The 12,627-nt window shown below is 38.6% G+C and overlaps 1 protein-coding gene across 1 annotated transcript in view; it reads left to right on the forward strand.

The window, feature by feature from the left end:
- myo3a (myosin IIIA) overlaps positions 1–12,627 on the forward strand; it is a 54,313-nt gene that overhangs the window by 33,244 nt on the left and 8,442 nt on the right. Inside the window, exons 8-19 of the mRNA XM_014005398.1 lie at positions 2,450–2,515; positions 2,641–2,796; positions 3,108–3,149; positions 4,053–4,149; positions 5,256–5,372; positions 5,529–5,633; positions 6,576–6,659; positions 7,225–7,427; positions 8,219–8,317; positions 10,146–10,260; positions 11,220–11,346; positions 11,739–11,949. Of these exons, the coding sequence (XP_013860852.1) occupies positions 2,450–2,515; positions 2,641–2,796; positions 3,108–3,149; positions 4,053–4,149; positions 5,256–5,372; positions 5,529–5,633; positions 6,576–6,659; positions 7,225–7,427; positions 8,219–8,317; positions 10,146–10,260; positions 11,220–11,346; positions 11,739–11,949 (1,422 nt within the window). The remainder of the gene's footprint in view (positions 1–2,449; positions 2,516–2,640; positions 2,797–3,107; positions 3,150–4,052; positions 4,150–5,255; positions 5,373–5,528; positions 5,634–6,575; positions 6,660–7,224; positions 7,428–8,218; positions 8,318–10,145; positions 10,261–11,219; positions 11,347–11,738; positions 11,950–12,627) is intronic.

Consider the following 12,627-nt stretch of genomic DNA (forward strand, 5'->3'; position numbering starts at 1 on the left):
GTTTGATTTCTTTGTATGTATGGATCACTTGGGTTGTTACCGACATCTGGTGAAAATTTCATGTCATTAGCACCAAGGAAGGAAGGAAGATAAGTTATTTTTTCCATTACAATATTTCTATTCAAAAAGTGAAACTTGTATATTATATGCATTCATAAGACACAGACTGATGTATTTCAAATGTTTATATATTTTAATTTTGATTATTATAACTGATAATAAAAATCCCAAATTCAATATCTTAGAAAATTAGAATATTGTGGAAACGTTCAATGTTAAAGTCACCTGGTGCCACATTCTAATCAGCTAATTAACTAAAAACACCTGCAGAGGCCTTTCAGTGGTCTACCTGTCTAGTTCTGTAGGCAACACAGTCATGGGGAAGACTGTTGACTTGACAGTTGTCCAAAAGACGACCGTTGGCACCTTGCAAATAGAGGGCAAGACACAARAGGTCACTGCTGAAGAGGCTGGCTGTTCACAGAGTTCTGTGTCCAAGCACATTAATAGAGAGGYGAAKGGAAGGAAAAGATGTGGTAGAAAAAAGTGTACAAGCAACAGCACCTTTGAAAGGATTGTGAAACAAAACCCATTCAAAAATGTGGRGGAGATTCACAAAGAGTGGACTGAAGCTGGAGTCAGAGCTTCAAGAACCACCACACACAGACGGATGAAGACATGGGTTTCAGCTGTCGCAGTCCTGGAGTCAAGCCACTCTGGAAGAAACGGCGTCAGAAGCATCTTGCCTGGGCTGAAGACACGACTGGACTGCTGCTGAGTGGTCCAAAGTTATGTTCTTTGATKAAAGTAAATTTAGCATTTTGTTTGGAAATCAAGCTCCCAGAGTCTGGAGGAAGAGAAGAGAGGCACAGAATCCACGTTGCTTGAAGTCCAGTGTAAAGTTTCCACAGTCAGTGATGGTTTGGGGTGCCATGTCATCTGCTGGTGTTGGTCCATTGTGTTTTCTGAGGTCCAGGGTCAACGCAGCCGTCTACCAGGAAGTTTTAGAGCACTTCATGCTTCCTGCTGCTGACCAGCTTTATGGAGATTCAGATTTCATTTTCCAACAGGACTTGGCACCTGCACACTGTGCCAAATCTACCAGTACCTGGTTTAAGGACCATCGTATGCCTGTTTTTAATTGGCCAGCAAACTCGCCTGACCTTAACCCTATAGAAAATCTATGTAATGTAACAGGTGATGTAATATTTTGCTACTGTATGCCTATAATGAAGTCAAACTCATAATTATGCTTTTGTTTACTTGGTGAAACTTTTCTTTGTGAAAGAAACGGAACATCCACTTTCCATTTTGTGCACAATTCCCTTTAGTGAGATAAAATGACCATTTCTCATTGGGGTTGGGCGATATTGGCAAAAAAATTAATCATGATTAATTGTGGTATTTAGCCGATAAAGATTCATTTGACGATTAAGTCCCTGGACACCCTTATGTCCTGGTCACATGACCAATTTAGTTGGAAAGATTTGCTCTTCATAAAAATCTGTTCCAAACTGTCAAAATTACAGACAGGCTATACATTCAGGCTATACATCAAATTTTAAATTTTGTTGCTAGATAAATAAATTTCAGAATTTATTGTTTTTATGTTCATTATATTTGAAGCGGAGAGGAGCACCGAGTGGACTGACCGGGGAAATATCTAGTCAATCTGCCTGGTGACATTAATCGTATTAATTGTCAAGTGCCAAAAAATAATCRATTAAAATTTTTCTGACGATTAATTGCACACGTTACGATTATGCCCAACCCTATTTCTCATCAGTAAACTCTCGTGTACAATATTTAATTGTAACTGTWTACACATTACTCCTAGCCTCTTGAARGTGTTAAAAACCCCAAACCAGCTGTGTAATTAAGTAGCACGACTCTTTCTCTCAAGTCATCTCTTTACAACCCTGCAGGATAAGAAAACACTTTAATAGTCACAACATTAGCTGAACAGGCTCCAAATAAACGCCCGGCACATTTGCTGTCTATATTTGCTGTGTTGTGTGATAAACAGGAGATGTATGTCCTCTCATTAGAGTCATTTATTGCTGTCAGAGTTGTTGTGTGAAAGGCTGGATGCATTAGCAGGCAGCAGTGACTTCTCCCCCCATGTGCCAGAAACCCTCTTGTAAAAAAGGTACTTAAAGCAGTGAGTCATTTGACTTCCTTTTTAAGCTAAAACACTCTCTTTTTTATTTTTCATTGTGTGAAAAGCTTTCATAGAAATCTGAAATCAGTGACAATCCCACCCAGCTGTACAGGTTTGTTATTGTCTTATTCGGCCTGAAGAAATGCCCCTGGACGTCCTCGGTGACAAATCGTTCCAGTGTTAGGATTTCACTCCATCATTCCTCTGTGTGCCTTTTGTTCTCAGCCCCCGTAAATCCCATCTTATCTTTCTATTAATATTTTCCATTTTTTCTCCCCCCTTTAACAGAAACCGTCCGCCCACTCTCCACCAGCCGGAGCTTTGGTCAGATGACTTTAATGACTTTATCTCGAAGTGAGTGTGTCTGCAAGTGTCACTTCAGCTGTGGAAAAAGCAGCATTGGCGCTGATGGTTTGAATGTAAATATGATCGACTCCATGCACCCCCTGCCTCTATGTTTCTCCTCTCCTACATTGCAGATGTCTGATTAAAGACTTTGAGCTGAGACCAAATGTATTAGACCTGCTCCAGCATGTGTTCATCAAACAGACGGTTGGCAGGGACAAAATCCTGCAGAAACAATTGATGGAGCTCATTGATCTCAACCAGCAAATGGGAGTGATTGAAAAAACAAGGTATTGTGTTCAACTCTGCATCTCCCCTATCCCCCTTAAAGTGTGTGATAGATTAGCTTCATGAAAGACAAAGGTCTAACCCCCCTCCTTGTGTTAGTTTTTTATATATATAGTACACTGCTCAGCCCTTGCAGGCAGTATAATCCAAATCACCCTCTTTCCTGGATGTTTTATAAGCCCTATTACACTCCTGYAAACAACAACTCAATCCTGTGTGAGCTCTGTTGAAGTTGTGTAGACTGTACTCTGGTCTGGAGGTTGTGTTTTGCCTGTACAACCGTACAATGTTAATCCTGTTTCTGTCATTTAAGCCATCATGGAAAAACAGACAGAAGTACAGACAGTAATGACAGGTAATGAGTACGTGTATGGCCTCGACGGCCTACCCCTGCAGTAGGAGCATTTTAGTTCAGCCACCAGTTCTTTTAGTTGTGATCGCACAGATTTTTACCATCAACTATGTGGGTTGATGTAGAAAGTACATGCTGCCTTTTATTGTCAAAGTAGTTCAAATTATTTGTTTGAAATTTTTGGGCATGAATATTGCACAATGTCATGATAGGCAAGCTGTCATTTAACTAACTGTGTGTACATGTGCATGTTTGCTTGTCAGTCTGTTAGCAAAATGTCTCATAAACTGCTAGAACATTTTCAACCAGCCTTCCCAACACAAAAATGGGTATAATTTAGACATTTTTCTTAATACTGAGCTATAATTTGGTGTAGATGTAGATACCACCATCTTTGTTTAAAACTTGCCATCCAAGGAAGCAAACAATATGTGTTCCTAAAGGAAATTATTTGTTAAAAAAATTGAAACCTTTTGATTATAAAGTTATAATATGTGATGTATGAAGATGCACCTTCAATAATAACAGGATAGTGGCTCTAAAATTCTGACAAAGTCGCTACTTATTCTTCAGAATAATGTTTTTCTTTAACAGAAATTAGTTTTAATCATGACAGGAAATTAACCAGCAGCTAATCAGATGTGAAATGAGGAAATCAGAAGCAGAAAATTGTAATTCACAAAGTCTAATAAGGTTTTTATCAGAGACTTGTGCACTAACATTCAGCAACAAATTATTATATYGGCACTGTTTGTTGTTGCTATTGACATAAAATGCAACAATAATGCATTTGTCCATGTTGTTGTTTTTTTCAATATTATGCAAGTTTCAAACAAATTCCAAATCATTGCATTCTGTTTTTAAATTGCAAATTATACAATATTTTACCATTATTGGGATTCTCAGGCATGAACGTATCCACACAAAAAAAGGAAGCCACATGAAATCACAAACCGACAGCGATGAGGTTGACGACCTCGCTACACTTGAAGTTCTGGATGAGGTAAATAGAAATGGGGGTAAAGCATAACTTTTATGAATTATATTTTATAAAAAAAAGTATTAAATAAAGTAAATGTTTGTCTTCTGATCAACATTATAAGAAAATGGAATGGAGTTATCAGCTGAGTTTTATTGCAACAACAGGAAACACAGAGAACAACATAGAGGTGTTGAACTGTCCCCCTGTTCTCTGCTCCTGCTTCTCCTTCACCGAGGCGGTTGAGGCCTCATACATACTGTTTAACAAACACTATTATGTCATCTTAGCAAGATTTCATTGTAGGTCAAGGGAAAACACAAAGAAAAACAAAAGTGATATCTAAGAATGACTGTTGTTAGCAAATCTTGTTCTGAATCATTCTATCTGCTGATAAACAGCATGTCATGAAAACTTAGGTCATTAAAGTATGGCATGAATTACTGGCTTAAACCTAAACATATTACTTGCATTACAATTTCTGATTATTTTTACATGTTTTAAAATAATTTAAATAATTTAAGTCAAGTGTCTTGTGGCACAACGGACGTCCTTTAAATGAGTCAAAGCTCTTAGAGATATTGTATGAAAATTTTGTTTTATTTGTCAAAAAACAGGGAAGCCTTTCTTTCTTATATCAAGCATGAAAAAATAATGAAATATTTTCAACAGTTCCCTCTAAAAAATATCTAAGGTCCATCTTAAACTGACTCAGCAGGTTTATAATAAATATAAGGTGATAATTCGAAACTCAGCACATTTCTGTTTGGCAAATCTATTCTTATTGGATTGATCAACGCACATTGTTACAATAAATATGTTTTATTTTACTTTCTCTGAAACAATTTATCAAATCTGAGTGCTGCATTGATGTATTGAATGATACATTCAGCCTCAGTTGCCAGCGGATATTTCTCTCCATTTGTCAAGCTGTTGTTGATGAACACGGCAGTGAGCAGACAGCAGAATTGATCACCTGTGTATGAAAATAATTTATTGACAAAGCAAAAGTCAGGCTTTGACTCGAGACAGGACTTAAGGGGGGTGGGGGGGGGGTCATTTCTCCAGTTTTCTTTCGTAATGTTACTCTGAYAGTCATGTAGAGAGAAGTTTCTGTTCTTTGTTGTCAGAACACGGTCACAGACCAGCTCCAGAGTCGTTACGGCAGAGGTCAGATTTACACCTATGTTGGGGACATCCTGGTTGCTGTCAATCCTTTCCATGAAATGGAAATGTACACTCCTCAGGTCAGTGGAGACACATCAGACCTTCATACATATTTTACACGATTCACATGTTTACATTTTACAAGAGCTGAAAAGGAACTGAGCCTTTCACATGCATTATGTACCTGTTTTATTTAACACGCCCCTTTGCCTTTTGTTAATTCCGTCTCTTTATAGTACACTAAGATGTACATCGGAGCCAAGCGCACAGCAAACCCTCCACACATCTTCGCAGTGGCTGATATTGCCTATCAGTCTATGGTTTCATACAACACAGATCAGGTAATGTATTTGTTATAACACAACAGCAGCGCAATTTGCAGTGCAATTCTTGCTTTGCAGGGGCTTTCGGAATCAAACAGATTTGCAAAATCTTTAATTTGTGTTTGCAAAGGATGTGTAATCCCTGGTTAAATTTAGGCCAGTARGTTTAAAGATCTTTGAGTTTGCAATTTACCGCTTTGAGTTCATACTGAAAGTCACCAGAGTGGTTGTAAATCTGCCCCTAATACTTTAATGTAATTCATGTATATTAATTATTATTATATACATTTATTTATAAACAGTTAATTTATGTTTAAAGCAGTTCAAACACATTCAACAAAATATTTCTTGTAGATAATGTCTGTCGGACTCTCATCAGGTTTCTTTGGAGAGCTGTGGCACAGACTAACATGATGATAATCAGGGCACTTCAGTTTCATTTGCACATTTCAACATCTTCAGCAGATTATCCAACTCCTCCATTTGGCCATCCAATCCATCCGTTTCACAAATCACCATGGAAACCAGCTAATCWAATACATGCTTATGCTGTTTTTTTAATGTTCTGTTTTTGCATTTTTCAGTATTTTGCTTTGTATTTTCTGTTTGTTTGAATGCTTTTCTAACAAAGCAAATACGTTTCAGTAAGATGAGCTTTTTTCAGCTCTTTTAAGTTAGAGTTTGATACAAGGACAAAAATGCTGATGTTAAAAATAAAAGAAACGTATTTGGTTATAAAATGGCTTTAATTCAATTTGTTGAAAAAGAATCTAAAATATTTGTTATTTTAAACTTAAAACAATTAAATTGATTTGGTGCCAGAATGAATCTTTAGTTACATTAATATTAGGTACTCATGTTTTACCTGTTCTTTATCAGTCTTCTGGATTTTTAGAGTCCTGACATTAACACTCATGTTTTTTTTCTCATATTTGTATCCGTGTGACTTCCTGTGTGCAGTGTGTTGTAATCAGTGGAGAAAGTGGAGCAGGAAAAACAGAGAGCGCTCATCTGTTGGTGCAGCAGCTGACAGTACTTGGAAAGGTGAGTCTGTCGATACAACATTAGTGTGTCATTTTCATTGTTCTTCATCAATCTAAGTGCCTTCTGTTGATTAAAGACCAGTTGATTATTTAAGCAATATTATTTTCAGCAAAAAGTAACTATGCTACTGGATAAAAAAAAAACATTGGATTAACAAGGAATTTAAGTGATTTTAAAAATAGTTTATTCTCATTATTCAGTTGTTTGTTACGTATAATTTAATTCTACACCTTCTTTTTATAATGTGTTTCATAAATAAATAAAACATTTGCATTTATATGTTACATTTCAGGCTAACGGAAACACAAAAATGAGTTTTTRAATGAATATTTAGTGGATTCAGAATCTACAAATGCACAGTTCTGGCAGTTTGATTMTCCTGTGATGAGTCTGTTGACGCTCCAGCTGGTGCCACTCGTGATTTGCAGCTTAACTGACAGGAAAATGTTTTTTTCTATTTGCTTTAATTTAGTGTCGGCTAACAGTGAGTGTGTGCAAAAAAGGCTGCATCATGATTTCTGCTGCACTGAGGTAGCATCTTGTTTCTTTACGTTTTTTTTTTCAGGCCAACAATCGAACGCTACAGGAGAAAATCCTGCTGGTCAACAGTCTGGTGGAGGCATTCGGTAACGCCTGCACCGTCATCAACGACAACTCCAGCCGTTTCGGCAAATACCTGGAGATGAAGTTCACCTGTGGCGGAACGGTGGTTGGAGCACAGATATCTGAGTATCTGCTGGAGAAATCCAGAGTCATCCACCAGGCCATGTAAATATCACTTCCTTTGTTTTTATTTTTCACTTCTATAGCCTCTGTCTGCTCTAACATTCATAGAAACTGAAAGCATCTCTGTTTTGTCGGCATACAAGGACACAGAGGTTATATTTCCACCCAGCGGCTGAGATCAGCGTGTAATGGACTGTCTCATTCTTTCACCTTCATTTATCCATTTGGAACTGGTGACATTTGGCTTCAGTCTGCACTTCAGTCACTCTGTCTTTTCCTCTTATCAGGTGTCTGGGGATCAGATCAGGTCAAGTGCAGGGGAAGGCCTATTTCTTGTTTGATCAAAGATTGTTTTCTAGCAAGTGGAACTTCAAAGACAGTATTTCATTGGGAAAGAGACCCACAGGTCAGACAAATTGGTAGGAAACATTGTCTGCAGCCACTTCTCTCTGGCTTGTTGTTGGGCTCGGCTTATTAGAGGGATGGTAAGCAGGSTGAGTCCACATCTTGTGTTGGATTACATGTTGAATATTTCATGGTTTCTGTGAAGGAGGCACTTTGGGTTGTTTGTCTGTGTGAATTATTTCTGTTAACACAATATCGGAAAAGGCCTGTTAAGACATCGCAGTGTCATTTTGTTTTCTTTAATCCATTTAGCTGTTTTTCTCCTGAAATGATCAGTTATATTTTTATTAAACATGTGGCCGAGCTTTAAAATGTAAGTAAATGCATACTTCTGCTCGCCGGTTGGGCGAAAAAGTATTGGAAACATAAAACATTGGTGTATGATTTAAAGGATTTTGAATTTCTGAACTGCGTTTGTGTTTCCACAGAGGAGAGAAGAACTTCCACATCTTTTACTACATTTATGCTGGTCTGGCTGACAGGAAGAAACTTGCCCACTACAAGCTCTCTGACAGCAAAACACCAAAGTAAGTTTGACAAAACTGTAGGCCCCCTTCACACTGGATAATGACCCCTGCTATATTCTCTACACAACTCACTGGAAAGTGGCTGTATCATTCTAAAGTTGGAAAACCTCCCTCGGTGTCATGGCATTCATACTCTTGGTCCTCACCCAACAAGATTTTTGTTGCTACTTTTCACCCCCTCAAAATGCTCTCCTGTGCACTTTACCATTCTCTATATTTTATCACCATGTTTCTACAACAATCCGACTACAMCGCTGAAATGCTCCCCTTACCCTGTCCTGGCACTACCCCAGTCCCTGTCTGCCCTATAGGTTGCTTCCATAACCTTGTCCTAATCTGCAGAACTATCTTATATCCACTGGCGATGTCTAAGCCTCCACCATCAGTTTCAGCCTTTTCGTGAAGGAGAACCCTGACTACATTCATCCTTCTTCCCTCCTCATCCAACAGGTCTGACACTGATGTGAACAAGGGCTTCTGCTATGAAACACAAATAAAGGGGGTTACTGAGTGTTGTGCAATAATCACTGATTCCTGGAGAATAGAGATTGGTCATTGCAGTCACGTGGTGAGAACATCTTAAAGGGCCAATATTATGTGTTTCTCAGGCATGTATTTAAATACTATACCATAATAAAGCATCTATGTCACCTTTAGGTGTTATTAAAATGCTGTTTTTATGTTTAAATAGAAAATAAACTTATGTTCTCATCTCACTTCCTTTTCTAAACACCTTGAAATTGGCCTCTGTCTCTTTAAGAACCACCTTCCGCTTATGTCTCACCCATTTCGGTGCGGGGTGCGGGGGGGGGGGGTGCTGCTGCCACGATGCAGTACTTGGCATCTGAAAATACATTTCCTCAAAGGTATTTTTAATCTGAAAAGAGCTTCAATGAGTGAGAACTAACGTTGAGAGCTCAGCAGACAGTTAGGTTTCACTTTCACTTTCACCGAGAGCCTGCAGGAGTCATGGGCGGGGTGTGTGGGAAGGGGGGGGCGCTCCGCCATGAGGAAGTTCGGCTTAAAGATAAGTCCCAGGGGTGTTTCTGGTACCAAAAGGCGTTTCTGGTCCCCACCTGTCGTTTTGCTCCTCAGCATCGCTGCCTAAAAACGCTGCAGGATTTCTCAAATACAATACAATACAACTTTATTTGTAAAGCGCTTTAAAACAACCCCGTTGGCCAAAGTGCTGTTCATGATTAAAAAACACATAAAACATACACAAAACAATAAAACATGCATGAATGAGTCAAAGCAAGGCTTTGGGCATGTTTTTGTATGAGAGTATAACATTTTAACATGAAATAAAACTCAAAAAAGTTGATTTTACAGGATTTTGCCCCTTTAAGAGTGTCTAATGTTTGCAGCAAGAGCAGAGGTGGCATACGATGTACTTAGTAGCATCAAAAGCATTGCAATAACTTATATGGAGAGCTGCCAGCAGGTTGTGGGCACACGGACACTCCAGCTTTTAAATTCTTTTTGATCAAACAAGGTCCTTGAGCAAAAGGCCTCCATTATTGTTATGTCAGCATGGCTGCCACCATGATGATAAACAACCTCGATCTTGATACAGAAGTTTCATGTTTGCCCGACACTCTCCAAAGCATATTCTGCAATGAGGAGCCTATGTTCTTAATACTCATCTGAAGACCTCTCAAAGTTCCTGCAAAAACTTTTAGTTTGGCTGKTTTTTTTTTAAACATTGTTGCAAAGTCATCGTCCAGCATGAAGGGGGCACTAGTCTTTCTATTAAGCGCTGCTTTTTGTTTACATCAGAATTTTTACATCTTGCTCTGAACTTTGCGTTTTCTATTTTGTTCCGCAGGTATTTGTGTAACGAACCCATCAAATTAGGGCCTGACATTGTGAGCAACGCCTCCTACAAAGAGCAGTTTGATGCAGTGGAGCAGTGTTTCAAAGTTATTGGCTTCACCCTTGAGGTATAAACTACTGCTTTGAATACAGAGCAAACAGCTGAAGGATTGATCCGCATTCATGCAGACTCCCGCCCACTCACTGTATTATACATCATGTATAGAAATCAGTGTAGCTTAAAATAATCAGGGACATTTTCCATAACATAACATAAGCATCAACTGTGGCGCACATGCAGTTTCTGTGGCCATATTTGGAGCTTGTGTCATAAAGCTGCAGAGACATGTAGGCAGCAGGCTTTTGACATCGTAAAGGGCTAATGAGCCTCAAAGTACCTACTTCTCTTGGGCTCTGCACGTCAATACCACTTATCCTGTAATCACTCGGCAGAGCTGGGGAAGACACATCTTATCCTGCTGTAGATTATATGGGGTGTCAACCATCACGCTGCACCAAGAGATTCATTTTGAGGGTGCAGATTTATCATTTSAGCTGAAAATTAAGGGAGACCTACCATGCAAAGCCATTAGCCCTAACCCTATGGACTTACCAATTAYAGTTTGGTGGTCTTCATTCTCCCCTCTCTCTGGGTCGGACTCTGGCTCCAACATGTAAGGCTGGATGGACAAGTCTTTACTTGGTGACTTTTTTAATTTAATTTGTAAATAAAAAATTCCAGCAATGCTATATAGTTGTATCTGTGCTATAAAACTATAATGAACCGCACTGGAAGCTTTTGGATTTTAAGAGAGAATCAAAAGAAGTTGATCTGAGACAMACCTCAGAAAAGGGGTTAAAAAGGGGGCTTGTGGAGTTACAACAAAAAATTTTGACCAAAGCATTGCAGTTCTACTTTATATAGACCCTAACTGAATGACTTAAATGTGAAAAAGGACTTAAAAGCAAATGTCTTCTTTAAATTAATTTGTAAAGATTTTAGGAAACTATTACAGAATTCTTACCCATTTCTAAACATTTGAAAACATACTTTTTTTTCCAAACTTCATTCTGTCTTGTTTTGCAGGAGCTAGGAAGTGTTTACAGTATTCTGGCTGCAATCCTCAATACCGGCGACATTGAGTTTTCTGCAGTTGCCTCAGARCACCAAACAGACAAGAGCAACATCACCAACCTTTCAGCCCTGGAGAACGGTGAGACGAGAGGCAGGCGGTGCACGATGACGTAAAGCTCAGCAAGATTTCCTCCTGCTCCTCCCGCCTCCCCTTTCCTCTTTTTGTGCTCGAAGTCAGCTCTGCAGCAGCTCCATTTGGAGCGGAGATAAAAATAGCTCATCATTGTTGTAAAGCAATTTATACATCAGTAGAAACAGAAAATCATTAGCAAACATACATTTTGAGATAATTAGATTGCACACCACATGGTTTATAAAATCCTTTCAAAATGTAATCRCATGTTTTGGTTGGTAATTTGATGCGATGTTGCCTTGCTGCACGTTTGGAGACGTTACATGTGTAGTTTCTTATTATTCGATTAAAGAATGATTTAAAATTGGTTCCTGTCCTTCGTGTCTTCCTCCCGTCAGTGGCGTCCCTGTTGCGTATCCGCTCAGACGAGCTCCAGGAAGCCCTGACGTCCCACTGCGTTGTGGCCCGAGGGGAAACTATCGTCAGGCCCAACACGGTGGAAAAAGCGGTGGAGGTGAGGGACGCCATGGGCAAAGCTCTCTACGCCCGCCTCTTCAGTTGGATTGTGAACCGGATCAACACGCTGCTGCGCCCTGACAGTCAACCAGGGTGAGATGGTTTGTGCTTGGCTGTCATAAATCATAAAGAAGGTCAAAGATTCTGTTTTTATAAAACAAAGGTTGATCATATTATAAGTATATAAAACTTATGTTGTAGTAAAAATCCACAGTTGCTAACCTGAACATGAGGGTCTTCTCAGTGTACAAATAAAGTTGTTGCATATAACAGACACAATAATGTACCATTCAGTCATTCGGTCATTTTCTTTACTTGCTTCTCCTTTTCTGGGTGACAAGAAGCTGATGCCTTTTCAGCAATGTCACATCATCAGCTGTAGTAGGTTGTGACTGTAATGCTATAATGTTAAGCTTTTACAAATAAAATCTGTATCGTATCTTAAGGATAATGGATGTCAAATATAATAAAACAAAAATAACTAAACATTAAAKAAACATAAGAACAAGAATGAAAACTGCTGAATTACATCAAACACAAAAAGCCACCAATGTACATTTTCATTAGAAATATTTGTTTAATTTTTCTGAAGTAAAAAGTCACCAATCCAGAGTTCTGATCAAAAAATTTACTGAGCAAAAAGAAGGTAAAACATGACGACTGCAAGATCACACATTTGTGATTTAAATGTACTTACTGTACATTTAAAATAATGTAGTGGGAACATTTATTAATTTCATTAAATAACAAAAACTTTATCCAGAATATATA

Source organism: Austrofundulus limnaeus, unplaced genomic scaffold (genome assembly GCF_001266775.1).
Source record: "Austrofundulus limnaeus strain Quisiro unplaced genomic scaffold, Austrofundulus_limnaeus-1.0 Scaffold30, whole genome shotgun sequence".
In the NCBI taxonomy this organism is placed as follows: Eukaryota; Metazoa; Chordata; class Actinopteri; order Cyprinodontiformes; family Rivulidae; genus Austrofundulus; species Austrofundulus limnaeus.